The sequence below is a fragment of the Bos grunniens genome, chromosome 18, assembly GCF_055505025.1.
Source record: "Bos grunniens cultivar Pamir isolate PY7600 chromosome 18, Bosgru_T2T1.0, whole genome shotgun sequence".
In the NCBI taxonomy this organism is placed as follows: Eukaryota; Metazoa; Chordata; class Mammalia; order Artiodactyla; family Bovidae; genus Bos; species Bos grunniens.
In genome coordinates, this window is record NC_141182.1 from 12488898 (window position 1) to 12512112 (window position 23215).

At 49.8% G+C, this 23215-nt stretch overlaps 1 protein-coding gene across 14 annotated transcripts; it reads right to left on the reverse strand.

Moving 5' to 3' along the window:
- Positions 1-508: 508 nt before the first annotated feature.
- Positions 509-18140, reverse strand: MTHFSD (methenyltetrahydrofolate synthetase domain containing). Of its 14 annotated transcripts, none has more exons than XR_015145334.1 (9): positions 18071-18140; positions 14473-14576; positions 13640-13753; positions 11583-11696; positions 8806-8896; positions 6503-6615; positions 6123-6248; positions 5787-6044; positions 509-1294 (listed from the first exon to the last, which is right to left on the reverse strand). XR_015145334.1 is itself a non-coding variant. In XM_086350236.1 (8 exons), exons 1-8 carry the CDS (start codon positions 18084-18086, stop codon positions 830-832), a joined length of 1143 nt encoding a protein of 380 aa, XP_086206362.1. In that variant the 5' UTR covers positions 18087-18140; the 3' UTR covers positions 509-829. The 14 variants fall into 14 exon arrangements, 9 of the variants coding, with proteins under 9 accessions (XP_086206362.1, XP_086206369.1, XP_086206363.1 ...); XR_015145335.1 differs by lacking the exon at positions 13640-13753 and adding an exon at positions 13786-13899; XR_015145337.1 differs by having other exon boundaries at positions 17582-18140.
- Between the last annotated feature and the right edge of the window lie 5075 nt (positions 18141-23215).

A 23215-nucleotide genomic window follows, 5' to 3' on the forward strand; every position in this document is an offset into this window, starting at 1 on the left:
AGTGGGCAAATGAGTGTGAGAGCATCTGTTTGGCCTCGTCTGTGACACAGGCTGGGACCCCTCACTTTTCAAAGCCAGGATCTCCTAGAGGCAGAGCTTCCTGCTGTGCGGGGGCAACTGGCCGACAGCAGGGATGGGCCGGCGGGGGGTGGTGTGGGTCACCCAGAGGGAGAAGCCCAGCTGCAATGGTGAGGAGGGGACAGAGGTGAGACCACACGGCCAGGGGGCCCCGTCGGACTGGCCGCCATCTCCAGCACCAGGGCTGAGATAAGCAGACTGTGCCCCAGGGACTGGACTAAACCCCCTGGCTTCTGTGGGGTGACCGTACCTTTTTCCCTCCAACAGTGAGAGGCCAAGAAGCTAGGAACAAAAGGGTCACTGCTGGTTCCACCCTGCTGTGCCTCTGCAGCTGGTCCCTGTCAAGGCCTCTCCTGGCAGACTCTTCCATGTACCTCCTCTTAATCCCCCACGCCTCTCAAGTTCAGAATGCAGACCCTCTAGACTGCTGTCAGAATTTACTCCTGTTCTTTTATTGCCCACGCAGTCCCCTCAACCAAGAAACCAGCAGGGCTGTGACATTCCGCAGGCTGAAGGACCAGGATGCGCCGAAGCCTGAATATGAACTTCCTGTCTCCAAGAGACTCCAAGTCCCTCACAGGCTGACTTCCTGCCCCCAGGAGACACTGGGCAGCAATGTCTGACTTCCCAGAAAGGGAAGCTCAGACTTCCCAGAAAGGACCAAATTCAACAGCAGCTCAGGCAGCAATGGCTCCACCACGGCCTGCTATGCTGGGCTCGGAAGTTCGCTGGGGACCGGAGCGGCACGTCATCATGGCCCAGCAATTGTTGGTTGATGGTCAGGTAGTGGCTCTGCGGTGTGGCTGCCCACCAGATCACTGGCCCTCTGCTGCCTGGCCAGCACCACCCTCACTGTGTTGGCGCCCAGGCGGAAGCCCTGCAGGCAGGCAATGGCCTGCTGGGCCTCGGCCGGGTCCCGGTAGTGAAGGAAGGCCCTGTGCTGTGGCCCCTGCCAGGTGAGCCGCGAGGGCGCCACGCCCAGTGCGCTGAGGGCCCGCTTCAGTTCGCTCACCCTGGCATCCCGGGGGAGGTTCCCAATCTGAACAGAGCTGAGAGGCACAGAGCCCAATTCTGGTGGGGCCAGGTCCCGAGGGCTTCTGGTGGCACCCGGAGGGCTCCGGGGCCTGTCCCGGAGGGTGACGTCCTTCCCAGCCTGCTCCTCTTGGTGGCGCAGGCTTCTGAGGACGGGCATCTTCCCCAGCATCTCACAGCTGATCTGAAAAAGCAAAGCAGTTCCAGCTATTCTCAGGGCGTCAGTCCCAGGGAAGAAGCACCGGTCATGCAGGAGCCTCTGCCACACGTGCTCGCGGAAGACTCAGCACCCTTAGGCCAGCTGTCTCCCTCTGCCGCTCTGTGTCCGCCCAACAGGACACGGCACCGGGTAGCTGGATGGCTAAGGCAGACAAAGAGGTATCCTATGCAAAAGTGGAGCTAAGATCACTGGTGTGAGGGTTACAGGGTTGTAAATGGCAACTGCCCTGGCGACCTCCCAGGATAACAGGGCACTTTCTACCTCCGTATCTGTCCCCTCCCCTGACCTACACCTCGGGTGGGGTGAGGTCTTTAATGGGGCCGTGGGATCTCCTACCCCTCCTCCTAAGGGCCAAACCCATCTAGGCGTCACCGAAAAAGCACAATTAAGGCAAATGTAGAACAGAACACTACACTGAGAATACTTTCTAGCAATGGCTCATCAGGCTACAAAACAACGCATTCCACACACAATGTTATCTCAGCCAGTAGGACTTTCACACAAAGGACCCTTTTGGCTTTTTGGCTAAGTTGATCAAAGAGCACTTGTAGCAACGGAGGTGACAAAAGAGCCCCAATACTCGAGGCTGAGGCCCTGTGCTGTGTGCCAGGGGCACTGGGGGCTGAGCAGGGGCAGAACTGGTCTCACGTGTCCTAAGGAACCACACAGCAGAGAAGGAACTCTCTCCACCAGAAGCCCTCACCAGCACTGCCAGGGAGACAAGCTCAGGTCTTTTTGACAAATTATCCTTTAGAGGTGCATTCTGGCTTCTGTTTGGGGCATAAAGCACGTAAACAATCAGTCACCAAGGGAATTCCCTGGTGGTTCTGTGGTTAGGACTCCTCACTTTCATTGCTGAGGGTGCAGGTCAATTCCTGGTCAGGGAACTAAGATCCCGCAAAAAAAAAAAAAAAAAAAATTCGATCACCAAGAGGCAAGCAATGGTCCAAATGCAGGCTTCCAACAGACATGAGTACCTCAACACGGATCAGCACACAAAATGAACAGGTCTAATTTTTCTACAAAAATAAATAGTTCAAATAGTACCAGAGTTCTCAGTATATTCAGAATCACATGTGACTTAGGGCAATGGTTCTTATCCTTGGCAGGGTGTCAGAGACCCTGGAGAGAAGCTAAGGTTCCCTCCCACAAAGGAATTCCCTAAAACTGTGTACAATATCCCAACACCTGTGAATGAACCTCCAAACTGCAAGAGACACACAGGTCCCAGGTTGAGAATCAATGGATTAGGATAAGATTGAGAGGAAACAAGAACACCCAAGCATGTCAAATACCCTCTCAGAGACCTAGAGGCTTCTAGCCCCCACTGGCTCCCACTCCCAGTGCTATGCAGGTAGGTGACTCCACCGCAGCAGAGCCTCGCCCGGGAGTTAGAGCCTCCCCAGCCAGACACTGTTCTTGGCACTGGCACAGCTGAGTCAGGAGCCATGCGAGTCTTCAGAACAGAGCATACTCTTGCACAGAGAAAAACTTCCTCCTCCTCACATTTCCCATTGAAGTGAAGTGAAGTGAAAGTTGCTCAGTCTTGTCCGATTCTTTGCGATCCCATGGACTATACAGTCCATGGAATTCTCCAGGACAGAATACTGGAGTGGGTAGCCTTTCCTTTCTCCAGCAGATCTTCCCAACCCAGGGATCGAACCCAGGTCTCCCACAAAACAGGTGGATTCTTTACCAGCTGAGCCACAAGGGAAGCCCAAGAATCCTGGAGTGGGTAGGCTATCCGTTCTTCAGTGGATCTTCCTGACCCAGGAATCTAACTGGGGTCTCCTGAATTGCAGGCGAATTCTTTACCAACTGAGCTATGAGGGAAGCCCCACTACTGAGATGCAAAAAGAAAACAAAACCATGTCTTTGCCATGAAGACACCCACAAGATGGGGCCACGCTTCCTGATCAAAGGGCATTTTCCTCCACTAGGGGCTCTGGGTCCCAAAGAATCCCAAAGACATCCTGAGTCCGGCCAACCCGACTCCCTCCCACATCCCTGGTCTGCCTTCTTAAGGAGTTCAAATTCTTGTATTCTTTCGAAGTGTTTAGCAGCAAATTTAAACTGGTCATATTTAGAGTCGTAAGGATTTCTTAAGTTATTGGATCATTTAGAAAGGATGATCAAATTTAAAACAGTAATCACAGTCAAATGAAAAGTGTGTCTTATGTCCTTGTATGGAAGAATGAAACATTACCCCAGTCCCCACACCAGCAGTGGGAGCCACCAAGGCCATACCTCCTGGTAAACACCGTGCATCCACTGGGCCCGCTGTGAGGCTGTCTCGGCCTGATGACTGCCCCTTAAATACTGAAACTCCCATGATTTTTGCCCAGTGGATCCACAGGCCTGCCTCAGGTAGACATGCACGTTCTCAAGAAGCCTGGCCCCGTGGGGCAAGGCTCCACACTCACGCAGCAGATATCCATCCTAGAACGTGTGTGCTGCACACACGCATCCTTCTGTGCACATCCCCGGAACTCGCTGACCCGAGCCGGCACTCGGACAGACTGCCATCAGCGACAGGACAAGGAATGCCCTCCAGCACACCGTGAACCGACCGAGCCCACAGCATCGCCACGCTGAGGGGTCTTGGGAACAGAAGTGCAGAAATGCAAGCCTTTTATGTAGAACTGCTCATTTTGAGAGCACTGTGTTCTTTAGGACGGCAAAGCTCAGCGTCAGTGCCCTCTCCGCAGCCTCGCAGCCCCACGCCCCATGAGTTCTAAAGGAAAAGCCTCTCTGATGAGGGGGGCCTCTGCTACTTCACTTCCCCAGTCCCCTGGCCCCCGTTGTGCTCCTTGTGGAATGGCACATGCGGGCTGATGGAGGCCCGAGGTGATGGCCTCCGAGAGCCCAGTACACAGGCTGGATTCCCACACGGGGACCCCCAGGGGTGCTGTTTTTCCTGGCAGTTAGGAACGTTTGTTAGGTTTTTTGTCAATTTGCCATGTGAAATAAAAGATTTCGCTTGTTAATCAAACAGGAAAAAAATTACGCCTTCTGTAACTAATCATTCCATTAAAAAGCTGGTATAAAGCAAAATTGACTTTTTTGTATGCCCCAATCACTTCTTGCTGAAGCATGCAGATGGCAGTCATTTATGAATACATGTTCCCTTTAGAGATTAAGTTTAAAACCTGTCCCCTACAAATGCACACTAAGCCCAACACAATCAGAAATCTGACTCTCGAGGCATCTGCCACCAACCCAAGACGACACTGGCTCTAACCTCACCCCCGGCCCACACTGGGGTCACGTGAGTTTATGTGGGGAGTGTCACAGAAGGATCAGGATCTGCCCATATGTGCCCAGGAGCCAAGCTGAAACAGCACTACAAGCAGCACTGAGCCGCCCCCACCACCTCCCCGTCCCCAAGGTGCTCTGGCTGCACACACTGCAGGGCCAGGCAAGAATCTGGGGGCGGAGAGTCCCTGCCTTCACAGGACCCACACAGAGGGACGGCCAGCTGGTGGCAGAACTGAGAACTCAGGACCCACAGTGAGGGATTCTTGCCATGGCTGCAGTGACGATTAGCAACCCCCAGGAAGACGGTGAGGTCCCGGCAAGCAGGCATCGGCGTGGCTGAGGGGTCTCAGGAAGCTGTGGCTGGACTGTGCTTCTCTTTCATCTAAGAGGGATTATATTCATCTAACACAACTGATGACCTAACTTGTTCCTGTTTTCATCTTTTTCTTACTAAATTACAGGTATTCTCCAAGGCAACCATCTCCTCACCCTGGCGAGGCCCCCAGAACCCTCCCTCCCTGCACCACAGCTGGCCCTCAGCTATGAAGAGTGGCCCCTCTGGCGCATTCTCCCAGATCACATGCTCAGCCCTGAGCACAGCCCCCTCGCTCCCATGGCCGGTGTCTGGGCCACCACTCATCTATAGGGAGACTGTGGGCCTGGATTCCAAGGAACCCTAAGTTCTAACCACCCTGAGGGATGTTTCAACAGTCATGAAGGATGCTGCACCTTCTCCCTGCTCTCACCAGGGGTGATTCCAGCAGGAGCGCAGGTGTTCTGCAGGGAGACCCTCGGGGCGGGGTGAGAGCACAGGATGTCCCCTCTGGGCCATCTTTGGTGGTGGACACTGCTGATTCCCACGCCCAGAGGAAAGCAGCCTTCCAGCCTTGGATGACTCAAGTGTAAGGAATGTGAAATATGGACAAACATGCTAATTTGACCAAAAGTTTCAATTCAATCGGAGCACAACTTCTCCAGCTTTCTCAGTAACTCTGGCTGTTTTCCAGCAGACAGCATCATAACCTAGAGGTTGGCTTCTGGGGTCAAACTTCTATTGTAGACCAGTCTGTGATACATGCCACTGCCTACTCTGGAGAGAAAGTTACCATGGCATCAGCTTATGAAGCTGTGGGTACTGCCTCCTACCAATTCCATTCTGCATGGAGATGCAGAAGAGGCACTGAGAAAGTTGGCTTACAAAAGGAAAGCCCGTGTGTAGCTGGGGTGGCAGAAGACAGCTCTTAGAGATGAAACCAGCTGGCAAGTAGATTCACGGCATTAGCTCTCCTAGTAGAGCTGGTCACCTCCCGTCGCTACCGCTTGTGTCATGAATCCTGCCTGCTTGGAGGATCTGGTGGGCTTCTTAAGTATGTTCTCCAGCCCACGCCTGGAGACTGATTCAGAAGCTGTTGTTCAAAAGCTCGCGGGTGGCCACGCAGGCCTGGGGACAGCAGTCCTGACAGAGAACACAGGGAGAGGAGGTGTCTGTGAGTCACAGGCCGGCGCTAGCCTCGCTCCACCTCACATGACCCACCTTGGACCATGCGATTCCCGCTGGCTTGGGGCGCTCACACCCTGTGGTGATGACTCGAGTTGGAGTGAGGATATAGTCCACAGTGAGGTCGTGGTCCTCGAGGAGTGCTTCAGGTATGTCGACGACCTGGTCGAACAGAAGCGGGTGAGGGAGCTGCTGGGGATGCGGCCCCAGCCACATTCGCCGCGCCGCTCGATGGAAGGATGATGTCCCCCAAACCCGTCCTGCTCCAGGCCCAGCTGCCACGCCACCAAGCACATCCAGCCCGGCAAGCCACACCCGACACGGTGCAGAAAGAAGGCAGAGGCCCAGCTGCCCCGCCCCAGCCCTCGCGCTCCATGCCCAATGGCGGCTCTGCTTGGCCTGTTCCCAGGAAGCACCTGGCAGTCATGGACGATGGTGACCACTGGCGTCCCCTGGCTGACCGCTCCCATCGACACCATCATGGCGTATTCAAGGTCAGCATAGCCTTCTCCCTTCCCAATTCTCCAGCCTAAGAGGCAATGCAGAGAAGCAGCACGTGTGGGTTCTGGAGAATCAGGCAGGAGCGCACTTCTCATCGTGGACTTGGGGGAGTTCAAGGGAAAGTGCCGCGCAGGACGGGTACCTCGGATAACACAGTCAAGGAACTTGGCACCCTGTGCACCTTAACAAAGGAAGTAGAGCTAGCACTTACGTGAGCTTTATGTTAACAGATCCACATTTAAAAGGGATGGAAGAGTAGTTTTTAAAGCACTAAACACAAGTTCCTACTAAAGGCAAGTCGTTTTCATTGTGCAGGGAAAGCAGGAAGTCTGCATCAGGGGCCCGGACGTGAGTTGGCTCAGCCCTGCCTGAGGCGCTAAGCAGGGGCCTCCCTGGGGGCCTGGCGCTTAGCACTCTGCACGGCCACTGTGCGGGGCGCCGGCTCAGGCCCTAGTCAGGGAACTAAGAGCACAGCCCCACAACTTGGAAGGAGGCAGTTTAAGCAGGGCTATGTTGCAAATTCACAAATGCGGCACAAGAAAAGGATTTGTTATCTGAAGCTCAAGGACAAGCTAAGCAGGGGGAAAGGACGCAAGACAATGGATGTGAGCGTGCTGTGAGCTCCCAGCCAAGTCCAGTTACTCCTCTCAGTAGGACGCCCAGGCCAGCCAGGAGTTCTGACTTCTGTGTGACGTTAGCACTTCTCCAAGCACAGAAGCACCATCACTCAGGCATCCTTCTAAGAGTCAGACCTGACTGTGCCACTTTTACAATGAGAAGCCTTCAACCATGCATGCAAAGAAGAGAAAGACAATTCAACAGCAGGGCAGCAGAGGGTACAAACGGACCAGAGAGACAGGCAACAGTGTTCACAGGAGAAACATTCAAGCTCACCCAAATCAGATGTAAATCAAGAGGCAACTCAAATACCATTGCTTACTATCAGACACAAAAAGTGAGGTGTGCTAGTCCTAGTTATTAACAGGGGAAGAGAGAGGGAGGCAAGGCAGATGGCGTGTGAGGATGTGAGGTGGGCACCCCTGCTGCGGTGTAACCTGGCAACATCAGGACTTAAAAACCCATTGGCCCAGCAATTCCTCTCCTAGGAGTCATCCCACAGGTAGTCCTCAAAGGCCCCCTAGACCATAGGACATGACTACACTATACCCTCTGCGTGTCTGCACACAGAGGGTACCCTGAGGACATAGGTAAAGCGTCCGTAACGGGAACACATGGAAAACAAGGAACCCAGAATTGTAACATCCTGCTCCTAGGTGTCTCACACAGTAGCTCAGATCAGGAGCAGGGGAAAGAGTAAATTTAGGGCGATAATGTTAAAGGCTGACACTGAAAAACACAATGCTCAGGGTTGGGAACGAGAGACTTACAGCGCTTCTCACCAACGACTTACTGGGAATCGCCAGCGAGTTACTGGGAACCTACTGAAGGAAGAACGTGGCTTTGGCTGATAAACTTCCAAAGAGAGATTTGGGATGAGCATCTCCGGACAATTTCTTGGTAGGAAAAGAAGAAAGAGAACGCTTTCCTAGTGGCAGGGGCCCCAATCGTACACACAGGTTCAAGTCTGCAATGTGCTGACCCCACTCCAGAAGCAGCAGCTTGTTCCCAGACAGCATCAAGCCAAGCCTGGAGTGGGGCAGGGCAGAGGGGAAGAGGCCCCAGGGAAACAAGTCCGAGGGCGGCTCAGCCCAGCACCCAGATGACCCACGCTTTCCCAGCTCGCAGGCTTGCGGGGAGAAGCCTCAGGCCCCACAGGCAGGCTCAGGACACCCTGCACTGACCAGGAAGCTACTGCTACACAAGAAAAAAGAGGTTCAGAACCCAACGTTTCTCCATTTACTGGAGGCTCTCCAAAACCAACTATTTACTGACACACTGCAAATAAATCCAGCTCCAGTTCCAGTTAACTTAAGAACAGAGAGGAAATCTTTCACCACCTGAAAAGAGATGACCTCATGTCATTTCTCCTGTTAAGGAAAAGTGGAAATGCTGTAAAGGTGTTGAGTGGGGATAAGAGTGGGCGGGACTGAGTTAATTCTTCAACATGAGTGATAGATGCAGTGGTTTTGCGGCCAGGCATGCACCCAGAAAGCTGAAATTACTCACTGTCATCATCTGTAAGGCGGCCGGAGCGCTGGGGGAACAGCAGGCTGCACAGTCAGTGGTCACATCTCAGAGTTTCTGTTCTTAATCTTACCTTTTTCAGAAACAGCCACGGACCCCACCACAACTAAGTCCACAAGGACCTTGGAGTCCAAGCCCACGGGAGTGCTGTAGTTCCTCACGCCCTGTGAACAGACATGCGACCTGAGAGCTCCCGGCACAGCGAGACCGCCTGCCTCATAACCCACGGGGAGGTGCGCTCAGGCTCCGAACCTCCCGCGGGAAGCAGGTAAGCCGCCCCATAGCAAACGATGCAGCACTGCGGAAGCAGCAGCTCAGGAAGCCATGCATCAGAACCATTTTAAGGCAGTTCCCACAATTCTTCACCAGGGGGATCTGACAGCAAATGAATAGGACTTTCATTGCATAATATTCAGTAAATCATTCTCTCCCAGGAGGCAGGAGAGCACAGTGATTAGAACCCAGGGCCAGGAGTCACAGGAACTGGGTCCAGACCCCTCCTCTGCGGCCTCAGCAGAGGGAAGCTCTCTGAACATCAGTCTCTTCCTCTGTGACACAGGGACAGCAGCCCTGCCTCGTCCCGCACATTGGAATGAGATGACAGAGCACAGGCAAAGCATCCAGCATGTAAGACGCGGCCGTTAAGCGTATGGGACATGTTAGTTCACCATGAACACTGGAGGCCTCTCTGCATGAATAGCCAATTATTCAACCAAAGAGCACCCAAAGGACACCCACTTATCCTAACTAACACGGCCTGAGTGGAGGGAGGCTACTGCGGCCATGACTCTGATGACAGGCCCTGGGGAAATCTAGGGAACTAGAGTTGGACACTGCGTGGCCCAGTACCCTGCAGGAGTGGCCACCGGACAAGTGCTAAGTCCACGACAAGTGACTGGTCCAAGGAGCGGTACTATGATTACCTTGGGGCCTCCCAGCAGTCAAACCACAGTCATTGTCCCCAGGGGCCCCCATTGTGGGAAAGCCTGTCTTTTCTTAAGCTCATCACACCCATGCAGCCAGGCATTTCTCGCCCATGGCTGGCATCTTCAAGCCTGTTTCAGGGGGCTCAGCGCCTGGCAGCCTTGGGTAGCAGACACTGGCATCAGGTTTTCTGTGCTGTAACCCGTCTGTCAGGCCCCCCTTTCTCTCAGTGGTCAGCCTCACCTGCTCAGTCTGACCAGACAGAGCATGAGCAACCAGGAGTCTCCCTGACACTCCAAAGTCCTGTTCTATTTAACCAAGAGTCACCGGCGGGGAAGAGGGACTTAGGCAGTTAACAGACCCTTCTGTCTTCCCCCTGGAGTGGTTCCCAGAACACTCCTGAGTCAAAGAGTAAATGCAAAGACAATGATGGCAGACACAGGTGGCTGGGGCATGACAGTGGCAGGAGGCTGAGGCACAAACTCAGTGACTTGCCTGCCATGAAGTAAGGCGACATCACAGTCTCCTAAAGTGATATACATGGTGGCAGCATTTCACCACTAAGCTTTGGCCACCTAAATAATAATCGTACTAAACCTGCATCTGCATTAGACATGTCTTTATGACTCTCTATTTGCCATTTTCCTCTACCACAGAGAAAACAACACTCTGAGGTTCATGACCCTGGATCTCTGATTTCTAGCCAGTATCTCATGATATAAAAGAGCCCAAACACTGTTCAATTTGCACTCAAGCTCAGTCGTGAGAGCCGGCCTGGCTTCACTCTGGCCAGGCCATACTTTCAGGAGTGCCCATGAAAGACCGGCCAGTGCTGGCGCGTCACAGAGCCTCCTGGGAACGACCTGAGTGTTGGTCACTTTTCAAAGGGGAGGGGACGCTGTGAAGGGGGACACAGACCACTGCACCGGCACGACAGCCACATCTGACCTGGACTTCAGTATGAGGAAAAGGGCTGCTTTTACTGTCCACAACCCATGATTATAACTGACCAGATTCCCTGCCAGCCCTCGGAAGTGTGGGCCCGGGTCTGTGGCCACATCCACCAACTGCAGGGGAGCATGTGGTGGGCACTTTGAACACTGACCAGAACCAGGGTCATCTCTTACATTCTCACATTTGTTTTCCCTTTATTTTTTTTCCCACACGTTTTGTTATCTTACTTAATTATATGTATTTTTGCATGTCACACCAAATTCTGTTTTTGCAATAAGACAGGTTATCAATAAATGACAATAAAGCATTCACTTGTTATACACTAGACTTAGGTGGAAAATCCCTTTTAGAAAGGTATTTCTTGATGCTCCATTTCTCATTTTCACCAGATTAGGAATCAGATTATGATCTGGGGTCAACTCTAGAACTCTGAAAAAAGTCACCAAATTCTATTTCTTTGTCTATAAAATACTAAACAAATTTCATTATAAGGCACTCTAATGTAATGTTTACAGTATACTGGTTTCATCGCATTATGAGGCAGTAAAAAAATACTGCTGAATTACTAAAGCCTTTATTACTTCAGCACTTGGTGAGACAATTTCCAATTGAACATATTTTGGAAATTCTACCCTGTTTCTGGTGGTATCAGAGAAAATGCTCTAGGACACTGAACAGCATCAAAAGCTAACTCTAGAGGGCGTCAGAGTACCAGAAAATTGGCTTTTCCTTTTCTCTTTCTTACCAGGAATTTACTATTTGTCACCTTGGTGCAAAAGAAAAACCAAGTGCCTGGCAGCTTTTCTGCTGGGTTCCTGTAACGACAAGATTGCTGAACACCCCACACCACTCTTTATTTGGTTTTACTAAACACAGACTTCAACCCTGTGGCGGAGTCACACTGTTCTAACTCACCAGAGGGCATGGCTGAGAGTGGTTCTTCCCTGCGGCTGGTGCTGCTTCCAAACTCACCTGAGAGGTGGCACATTTTCTCAAGATGTCTTTAGTTGCCCCAGGGGGTGGAGTAATCTTATTAAACAACCCCGTTCTCAGTCGTGGTGTTGGAACCAACAATGTTTTTTTGCTCTTTAAAAAAAAAAGACAGTGAATAAATTACAAAATTTAACATGGGAACTTTCTTACATATTGTTTTAACATTTAGAACAGAAGCAAGCTACCATTACCTGTATTTTGGGGTATGTGTCAAGAAGACGAGCTGGTTTGCAAACTCAACTAAATAACACTTGGGCACGACTTTACTTAAGAGCGGTTTACACTACCCTGACTCAGAATAAAGGGGCGAGGGTTTGTAAAATTTGCTGATTCTATTCTACTTGCCATTCAAAACTGTTCCCAGTGAAAATGATGACGCAAATCCAAAAGAAGTCTGTCCTGAAGAAAACTCCACCCATAATCTTGCTGTGCCTTATGCTCCTCGAATTAAGCCCTATCCAGGTACAATGATGTTTTATTTTGAAGCCACGTTAAGACATTACCCCATCAAGCACTTATATCTAATTTGCTGCTCAGTAAATCAGTCTGGGAGATCAGTACCCATTATAATCAATAATTTACACTGACTTGTGTCAACAGTCGTTTTCTTCTATTTAATTCTCAAATGTTTATTGCGAGACCCAGAGCAGAGGTTTTCAGAGTGGGGGCTTCTGGGCACCGTTTGACATGATCAGAAGCTCTGGGGTGGGTCCCAGCAGCCTGGTTTAATAAGCCTACCCAGGACTCCTGATGCACAGGGTAAGTTTGAGAACCACGGCCAAGGACACTGCTGCAGATTATACAAGGGTGGGCCATTAGGCAATTATAAAATTTATAAGCTCTTTTATGTAAAAAATAGCATATTTTACTTTTTGAGCAGGAGATGACAGCCTAAGACCAATAAAAGTCCTATAAAATTACAGTTTGGCTTTCTTAAATAAAGGTTTTTCAACCCCACGAAGCGTATTTCAACAGAAGTAACAACAGAGTTGGGTGACTTTGTCTGCAGTCTCCAGATTCTGGTGTACTGCCCAATACTCTGCTAACCCGTTGGTTGCAAACTAGAGGTCCCTGGGGAGCTCTGAGGCTCACCAAAGTCCAGGTCCACTCAAGCCTGACTCAGAACTGGACATCAGCAGCAGTCTTTCAAAGCTCCCCGGCAGGTGCTAACTTACAGACAGGACGCTCAGACCTGGAGGTCTCATAGTGCGTTTACTATGACCGAGTTCTAGTAATAGCACCAGATGAGGGTCTGGGGTCGAGCCTGGGAAGCTGTACCCCCAGGCATGCTCCGTGGTCGTGCACATCACCATCCTAGCCTGATTGAGTATGCGCCCCCCACCCAGGATGGAAGGTGCCCGCAGAGCAAGGCTTCTCAGGAGGTGTAGGGAAACTGAGCCGCCACCTGAGCCCAGCAGCATACGGCAGGATCCCACAGACCCCACACTGCCCCAACATCAGCCATTAAATGAAATGAAGGCTGTCACCTGAATGTTACTGCTTTTATAGTTTTGTTTATATTTAATTTACATGTGTATTTTGATTTTACAATCACACTGGAGCTATGAAATTAAAATTTATGCCAAGTTTTATATTTATGCCTATTAAATGAAATTATAAATTAAGGCAACCCTGGGGGTAATTTTTCTTCTTGAAAAGGGACCTATTATATATAAGAAACACTGTTCTAATTCATGTGTTTGGGGAACTCATTTATCAGATTTCTTACTTGTAAGTCATCAAGTTTCAAAGAATTATAGTATCACAAATGTAGTAGGAGAAATATACATATTGTTAATTGTTTTCTTCTGGAGAGGTACATCAATGCCTTTTCTCTTTGAATTCAGACACGTTCAGGACTTCTGACTGACAATGAAAGAGTTCTGAATGTCCTGGGAAAAACAACTCCACAGACACATTCTGCATGGAGGGAATCAGAACCCTCCCTCCAAATGCAGGATGGTGCCCACTCGCCAGCCACCTGCAGCGGGCAGGCTGGTCAGCAGCCAGGGCTCTGGCTCAGGGAATGGGATTACCTGCAGCGCTAGCAACCGGACGCCTTCCAGTGGTTTATCAGGGTCCACTTTAAGTTCCTGCGTTCTGGCAAAAACCTCGAGGTCTCTGATGTTTTGGCAAGCCAGATAAGAGCCCTGGTTAGGTAGAAAGACAGAGGTGCACTTACTTCAAGGACGAAGAAACGGGCGTTTTTCTGGGGAGCGTCAGGGTTGACTTTAATGGTTCTGGCCATTTTGAACGCCTGCAAACGTGGGAAATGCTCGGCGGCCCGAGAAGCACCCTGTTTTTAAATGCAAGTGCATGTTACCAAGAGGCCACTGCCCTGAGCCACCTACAGCCTGATGCTCCAGCACCTCCCCCATACAGGCATGAGGGCCAGTGCTGAGACCAGGTCTGGGGTCACCCGAGAAATGTCTAAGGGGGCAGCCAGGGTACAAAGGGCTTGGAAGCCAGCCCCACTGGCTGGGGCTCCCTCTCAGAGTACGTCAGCCCTTAGGAGCCCGGTGTGTGAAAAGGCACCACAGGATCGAAGGCTTCCAGCCGGGAGAAATATTCCACTCTGTACCAAATGGGTAGCAGTAGCCTCAGTACCACCTCAGGGCAAGATGCAACTCAACCACCAATCCTGCACAGAAAGGCAAGAGGCGCTTGAGAGTGAGTGTTAAGTATTAATAAGATGATGAAGGCCATCTCTAAGCATAGAGACATCCTGGCCAGCTGGTTCAGATTTCACACCACTCACTGTTCAGCGAGTTCAAATTCACCGTGAAGCGGGGTGGTAACTGTCTTACTACTGTTACTCCTTCAGGAATATCCCAATTTCCTTGTGAATGTTCCAGGAATGCCTCAGTACCTTGAAGTTGGGAATCCTGTGATGAACAGGCCGGGGAAAATCAGCTAAATTTTGTGATTCCATGTAGTCCCAAATTTGCTCACGAATGTCCTGTTTGGAAACACCTACAGCAATAAAAGGTGTGACTGATAAACACATGGACAGGAACCCCACAGCACAGCCATCCCAGGGCCCAGGGCCCGCCTGCTCCCACTGCACCCTCAGCTCTGCCACGCCAGACAGAATCTAGGGCTTCTGACCCCTACGTTGAAAAACCAAGGCCGGTGACATTTTACACCTCAACAGATTGTTATAGTCCAAACACAGTGTACATAACCAAGTGCTTAATGAAGCCTGTTCTATGAACCTGTAGCAGCAGCACAAACACCACTCAAGCCATCGACCCAAGCATTCCTAAGTCCCTTCTTGGAGACACGATCCTGCTCAGTCAAGGCTCTGTGATCTCACTCTGTCTGTCAGTCTTGAGACAACTATGATTACTTCCCTCCTTCTGCAAGGCCTGTTCACTTGCCTGAGTGACGTGTAAGCCAGCTGCTACTTTGGATTACCTACTGCAATCCACTTTATTGCGAGAATCTTTATTCTAGGTCTCACTTTGGAAATGAATTTTCAGGCAACAAATATTCCTTAATTATTTGATTAGGGAAAGCCTTTAGAAACCCTGCATTAACTACATGCTCCTCTTGAAATGGAGAACTACAAAAAGCAGTTTCCAGTCAAGCGGGAAAAAAACAAAAGTGGCACATTCACATAAACGCATTTATATGGAGTTTTGTTTTTCTTAGTCCAAAGGCCTATCCTTGCACCTGTGCAGAAGTTTGCGCCAAATCACTCTGCTGTGACATGGCACCTGTCAACGCCTGGGCGGGAGAGAGGGGCAGCTTCACCCTCTCAGGTCCTCAGTCTCCCCTGAGTGAGCAAAGGCTGCTCAAAAGTGACACAAGGTAGCCGTCCCACAGCAGACCTGGAGCCCCCAGCCCGGGTGGTGGGAGGTGGCTGGTGGCTGGCTTCTCACCATAAACATTTATGGATTATGTGACTTTGAATCTTCTGAATAAATTACATTTTAAATAACTTTTTTGTAAATGGAGTTTTAAAACACACAAAGGCATCTATATAATGAAGAGCCTCTCTCACTGTCTACTGAGTACCAGGTCCCTTCCCCTGAGATAGTCAGTTGCATCTGTTTGTCCTGATGAATTTTTCCCCAGGCATCTCAGGCTTCAGACAAGAGACACTCCACTCTTGTCCCTCATTCTCTTTTCCTAAGAGGGCGCCTGAGACAAACAGCTACATATACTGCATTGGGTTCTGTTGCTGTTTACTTATCCTGCAGATTGGCCCATACGGTATATAAAAAGCACCCTCATTCTTTTCTGCAGTTGCATAGTATTCCATGATGTGGGTAGGTCAAATTTTACTCAAGCAGTCCTTGACTGATGGGAAGGGGGGTGTCCAACCTTGCTACTGACATATGCCTTTACAGACCTCGCCAATTTATAATGCTTTATTAAACTTTTACATGTAGTTTTATCACGTTAAGGACCAGAGCCAAAGGTTTCCAGTGCTTGTGCCCTCAGGCTAGACACAGATCCCTCTGGAACAGCACCCATACCAGGCCCTTCACAGGTAGACCCCAGAGCATCCTGGAGCCCACTGCAAACACTCGGGTGCCTCTTGACCCTTCTGAACCAGAAATCAGGACTGCAGATTCACGTGTATTTAGGGAACAAGCATCTCCAAGGATGCGGGACTATAGTGCTGTCGGCCTGGTTAAGGCCATGTAGACAGTTTCCAGGACTTGGCTTGTTCTTTCCTGCTGGGAACTCTGCACTTTCTGGTCTCTGCCGGAAGTCTGTTCTACTCCCTGTCAGTCAAAGCCTCCCTCTTCAAGGCCCAGCTTTAGCACCACCTCCAGGAAGTCTCCCCTCCATGCTGCTCCAGTGCTCTGAGGATCCCTGACACAGAGTGTGGAATGAGCTGCAAAGCCCTGCTGACCGCTTCAGCCTCATCTCCTGCCACTCCCCACCTTGAATTTAAAAAGTGGCCCAGTGTCGGTCCCTGGCCTCACACATCTGTACCCCTGTCTTTTTCAGGTCTTTGTACCTCCTCTCCTCCCTTCTCTGGTTCACCCCTCCTCTCCCGTCAGGGCTAGCTGAGACAGACATTCCTCCTTTGGGACCTTTGATTCTTGAGGAACCCAAAACGCCCTCACTGTTTGTTGTTGTTGTTGTTGTTTTTCAAAACAGAAACCATTAAAACAAATTCCCTGGTGGCGCACTGGTAAAGAATCTGCCTGCCAATGCAGGAGACATGGGTTTGATTCCCAGTCCAGGAAGATCCCACATGCCGAGAGACAACTAAGCCCAGGAGCCACAACTATTGAGCCTGTGCTCTAGAGGCGGGAGCCACAGCTGCTGAAGCCTGAACGTTCTACAGCCTGTGTGCCACAACAAGGAAAGCAGCCTCAATAAGAAGCCTGTGTCCTGCATCTAGAGAGCAGCCCCTCCCTGTCACAACTAGAGAAAAGCCCCTGCAAACAATGAAGACCCACGACAGCCAAATAAATAAATAATTTTTTTTTAAAAAGCTATGAGATTACTTTCACTAACAACTCAGAGGTCCAACAATATCCCCAGCACTGTGCAGGACGCTGTGTGGGACCCAGGAGTTGTAGGAATTGCTGCCCTTGGTCCAGAGTCAATTAATCATCACATCTGAGTGACTCCCATTTAGAACGCAGTGGACTAATTGCAAGGGGAAGGAGAGAATGTAAGGGCAGGTCCCTGCCCTTGGAAAGTTACCAAAACATGGGAAATAATTAGGACAATAAAAGGTGACATATATTAATGTGAGAAATGCATGAACCCTGTTCTGTAACTGCCCGTCAGGTCAGCCTGGGTCTCCCTCCTCCTTCTACCTCTAGCCCCGAGCGCAGTCCTGGCACTTGGCAAGCGTCTCCGAAGGTCTTTGTTACCATTCCACCGAGCTACCAGCACCTGTTTCCCGTGCTGTTTCCATGCTGCCCGGGCAGTAACGGAAGAGGGGATTTATTCACATTTCTCGAACTCGGCTTTAATAGACCGTGGGGCAGCAAGAGCCTCAGTACCATCTTTGCCAGGCAATCCTGCAATCAATCACTGAAGCTCAGGGGCTCTGGGGCGAGCCTCCTCAGGGCCTGGAGCAGACGACACAGGAGACAGCGCTCATCGCGCGGAGGCGGGTGAGGAAACGGACACCACCACCTACCCAGAAGGCAGCCCCGCTTCTTCTACCTACTCCACCGACAGCGTCCCAACCCCGCTCAGAACCCTGGGAGACCCCGCCCGTCCATGTCCCCCTTCTGTCTCTGGCGGTTTCTCCTCCCAATCCCCGGGGACTCCTCCGCGACCCCTTGCCGTCCCTCACGCGGCCCTTCCGCGACCCCCGGTCCGTCTCTCAGGCGGCCCCTCCGCGTCCCCCGCCCGACACTCAGGTGGCCCCTCAGCCTTCCCTGGCCCGTCTCTCAGGTAGCCCTCAGCGTCCCCTGCCCGACTCTCATGTGGCCCCTCCGCGTCCCCCGCGCGTTTCTCAGGTGGTGCCCGGGGCCTCCCCTCACCCGCCCTCGGCTCCATGGCGACGCTGTCAGTGCGCGACGCCTCCCTCGGCGGAGTCCCGCGCGAAGTGACGTCACCGGTGCGCGCACTCCCCGCGCCTGCGCACTGGTCTGGACCGGGGGGGTGGGGGCACGGTGGCCTTGCGGCAGAGGCCTGGTGGGAACGCTCCGCTTCACGCATGCGCGTGCGATTCCGCGCCCCGGGAGGAGGGCGGTGCGTGTGGTCCCTGAAGGTTTCTTCTCAATCAGGCCAGCACTGAGCGCTAGGTCTGAGGGGCATTTGCCAGGGGTGAGTGGGCAGAAGAGGGAGCTACCGAGTGAACACCCGTAGCCTGCCCGAGCCCACTGCCAGTTCAAACACATCCACCTCCATTTCTAGTCCCCAGAGGGCCCCTACTCCGGGAAGCCGACCGGGATTGCTCCTCCATGACTCAATTCCTCTCCTGTGAGACTCTACAGATGTTAAATGGCACGGTCTGCTTTCTGCTCCCTCTCTTCTCTCTGCGTCATCTTCACACAAACACCTCCTAAAGTGCTAAAAAGTAAATAAGTAGAATAATAAAACAATTCTAATAACAACAGAAGCTGGCTCCCGAGAAGCTAGATTCCCTTCCCCCTGGGGAGTGAGTCACTCTGCTTCGTTCAGTCCTTTGTAGGCCCCTAGGATCTCCCTCTCTTGTGGTCACCGTGAGACCCAGTGCTCACTTTGAGGGAGGATGGTGATTCTAAGCCTGATGTATTTCCTGGAGCTCAGAATACCCAACCCACAGTCTGAAGACTCGGTGAAAAACAGCTTCCTCACCTCTTTCTCTGCCTGCCCTGTCCAACAATCAAAGCCCTGTCTGCACCTCCCAGGGAGCAGTCTGCTTTTTCTGGGCTCTGATAATGAATCCCTTTACCCCACAGGGTTAATTACAGGCTTGCAAGTTGGTGGTATAAAAAACTAAAATGTCATAGACATTGAGTCATGTGTTCAGAAGTCATGCCTTCATACACACATTCTTGACTGTGTATATATATAGTCATGAAATTATATAAATGTATGTTTCCCCATAGACTATTTACATAGAAGTTTGTATTTTAACTTTTTAAGTTGTCTCTAATTTCCAAGACGCTAACCCTAATCTCAAAGAGGCAGCAAAGTAATGAGTTAAGAGATCCCAATTCCCTCACTTGTAGCTGAAAATTTGGGGTTACTTAAAATCTCTAGACTTAAGTTTCCTCACCTTTAAAATGGTGATAGTAACAGTACCTACCCCAAAAGAGGATTCAATGAGATGTCACAGGTAGAACATCTTGGCACACAGTGGGCATGCATTATAGTTTCTCTGTATTTATTAGGGAGAAAAGTCTCAGAAAAGTCATACATTCATTCAATAAACACTTCCTGTCCACCTGCTCCAAGGTACCCTGCAAGGCACTAGGGCTGCAGAGAAACAAGACAGAGTTGCCACTGCCTGGAGAGGTAGGACTTGTGTAGCAGACATGAGGTTGCCAAACAAAAGTCAGCTCATCATCTGCCTGGGCCCAGGGAAGACTGAACTTCCCGTCCCTGGGGTGTGTTGGGGCCACGTGATCAGCTTGGTGAGTTGCAAATGGAAAAGACACGTCACTTGGACACTTAATTTCCAGGGCAGAATCTCCCTCTCTTGCCCCTGCCGAGGTGACAGGAGAGGCAGCCTTTGAAAACCCAGGCTCCTGAGTGACACCCAGCTGTTGGCTCAAGACTATGAAGTCAATGAGACTTGGGTTATCACTGCAGCATATACCAGCCTCAACTGACTGATACACTGTGTAAGCAAACCAACTATACAGCAACAAGGAAACGGCCAACTATAAAGGTCTGGCATCCATTTAGCTCTCTTTAAGAAGAAACCCTGGTGCTTGGAAAGATTGAAGGCAGGAGGAGAAGGAGATGATAGAGAACAAGATGGTTGGATGGCATCACCGACTCAATGGACATGACTTTGAGCAAACTGGGAGATATTGAAGGACAGGGAAGTCCGGCATGCTGCAGTCCGTGGGGTCGCAAAGAGTCAAACACAACTGAGTGACTGAACAACAACAACAAGAACATACGTATATCTTTAGTACTCTGTTTTGGAAACATCTACAGTACTCTATTAGATTTCTCCAATTTTGACTGTGCTAATTGGGGCAGTGCTTGAATTATAAAGATAGATAAGCTCCTTAGGGGCTTCCCTGGTGGCTCAGATGGTAAAGAATCTGCCTGCAATGCAGGAGATCCAGATTCGATCCCTGGACCAGGAAGATCCCTTGGAGAAGGTAATGGCAACCCACTCCAGTATTCTTGCCTGGAGAATTTAATGGATAGAGGAGCCTGGTGGGTTGCAGTCTATGGGGTTGAAAAGAGTTGGACATGACTATATTTTTGAGATCAAATCAGTGGATCCTAAAGGTAATCAACCCTGAATATTCATTGGAAGGACTGATGCTGAAGCTGAAGCTCCAATACTTTGGTCACCTGATGGAAAGATCCAACTCATTGGAAAAGATCCTGATGCTGGGAAAGACTGAAGGCGAAAGGAGAAGGGGGAGGCAGAGGATGAGACAGTTAGAAAGCCTCACTGACTCAATGGACATGAATCTGAGCAAACTCCAGGAGATAGTGGAGGACAGCGAAGCCTGGTATGCTACAGTCCATAGGCTGCCAAAGAGTCAGACACACTTACTGACTGAACAACAAGGCTCCTTAGACAATCAGCTTTAACAAACAAACAAACAGAACAACCACAGTTAATGTGATAAAATCCATGGTTGTTCAAGATTGTTTTTCAGAAACTTGGAGAACACAAGGAGGGGAGACACTGGGGGCCAGTTGGGCCCCCACAGTAGTTTACAATATGGAAGCCCTAATTTCCTTCCATGGAAAGATGTTTGCTCTGTGTCACATCCCTTTTTAATTTCCAAAATAACAAAGATGGTTTTCTCCCATTTGTTTTTAATTTTGAAAATTTTCAAAGTTAGAGAAAATTTGCAAAATCAATGAATACCCACATACCATAGGTTCAGCAATTGGCCTCATTCTAGATACATTTCTCTTTCTGTCTCCTCTCTATACACACCCTCCCTCTTAGTTGAATCTTTTAAAAGTTGCAGAGATGATTAATATCAGCTCTAAATATTTTGACATGCATCTTTTAAAAACAAGACATGCTCTTACTTGATCACATATAATTATCACACTCAAGAATTTTAACCTTGATACAAGACTACTACTGAATATGATGCCAGATTAAAATTTCTCCAGGTATTCTCAAACCTGTCCTGTAGTAGTGTTTTTTTAAATTTCCTCCATCTAGGATTAAGTACTGCATTCAGTTGTCAAGTTTCTTTCATCTTTTAGTGAAGAATAGCCTTTACCCCTGTTATTTTGTTGTTCATGGTGCTACCTTTTATGAACGGTGGTTTGAAAAGTTTCTAGCAGTGACCCACTTGTTGCCCTGGAAAACATTTCCAGGTGCTGGATTGCAGTGGATTTTTAAGAAAGAGCATTGACTGTGATGAACCCAAGGGTTCATCAGATCCCAGGTAGCTTTTGGAAGCCTGAGACTGCTGTCATTCCTGGACCCTTTCCCTAAAACCTCGTGAGCTCAAGAGGAAAATGTACTGAAAATAGTGAAAAGAGACACAAAACTCCTTTCGCTTGTCCAATCTTTGAGTTCTCGGTTGTGCCTCAAAAGCAGAAGCTGTTGCAGAGATGTTGAAGTCTCTTTTAACTTTGGTTATGGTTATGGGTTGTTCCTGCCAATGTCAGGCACACACGTGCAGCACAAACATTTTTGATGAATTCCCTGAAACTCACGCTACACACGGGGCAGAAAGACAGCTGCCACGGGGAGACACGGAGGAGAGCAATTTGTTAACAGCCCTGGAAAAAATATTGCCAGACTTGTGGACACCTAAGACGAGCAGGTTTTATTTGCTTAAAACCTCAGCAAGTCTCCCTAGAGAGGATTTCTTGCTCCCCAAGCAGTTTCAAAGACATTTCTGTTTTCCAACACATCATGTTCTTGACACATTGCAAAACTATGGAAAATGTTTTGTTTTTTCTTGATCCACACTCGGCACAGTTTATTTACCTTCTTTCTACTTTATTCCTGCCATGCAATGCTAAGGTGCCTCCATAAGGTGTCAGCACCTCCATTGTAACCAAAACGGTTGACTCCCACCCCCACCCCCCAACTATTTTAAGGGTAGTTCCCTAGTAGGCCTCAAGGTGGCGCCGACACCACGGGGCCGCCCCAGCTGCCTCCAGGTGCAGGAGCCCGAGGCGCCCAAACTAGGGCTCCATGCCGGGTGGCGGGGGATTGACTTCGGTATCTTCTGCTGTTATCGTCGCTTATTATTCTAGTGATGCACGGGGCCCTCTGGGGCCCGATTAGGCTTTCAGCTCACTGACAGCAAGGTCAAGAATGGTAAAAATCAGCAGCCTCCAATCCAAAATACTTTGGCAGGAAAAAGAAAAGATCGGAAACATGGTTTTTGCAAAGTCCAGGTGTGTGGAAGGTGTTGTTTTAATAACCTGAACAAACATCTCTCCCGGAGTCCTACTGAGCAGAGAAGAAACCTAATTCCAGGGGCAAAGGAAAATGTCTCTCTCACCTCTTCTGTCTTGATTATAAGGACTTTTTCCCTCCCGCCCCACATTTTTTTTTTTTTTTTTTTTTTTTTGCATTGGGGGGATAATTTAGGCAGTTCAGCCTAGTTCTTTTCAGATGTCATTGGTTTAAACCTGGACACCCTTGTAAACAGAAACTCAGACAGAAACTGCCATTTTGGAATTTATTTTCCGTGGTCCTTAGCTATTTTGGTTTTTGTCCTGTGATGTGATAAGGCTTTAAAAAATTTTTTAAACGCACCTCAAAAAGCAGAGTAAATAATATTCCTGCAGGAAGTCTACAGACTGAGGGGTGTTTCCTGATCAATAGTTTGCATTTCCAGTAAAATTGTGAGAACTTGGGCTGCCTGTCACATAGTCGAGGAGAAAGACACTTTTTGCTAAAGGTTTTTTTTTTTTTTTTTCTTTTTTAATGGATGTGAAAATACTAGAGGTATGAAAAAATAATAAAGTTGTAGTGGAAGCTGGAGAGGTGGGAGTTCAAACCATTCACCTGTGAGTGGAAG

Excerpts from the sequence above, each read along its gene's own strand:
- MTHFSD (XM_086350236.1), bottom strand. Across the intron at positions 13,754-14,472 it reads ACAGGATTCCCAACTTCAAG|GGCTCTTATCTGGCTTGCCA; the intron begins GTACTGAGGCAT and ends CTACCTAACCAG. Across the intron at positions 1,295-6,122 it reads CGGGAATCGCATGGTCCAAG|ATCAGCTGTGAGATGCTGGG; the intron begins GTGGGTCATGTG and ends TTGCTTTTTCAG.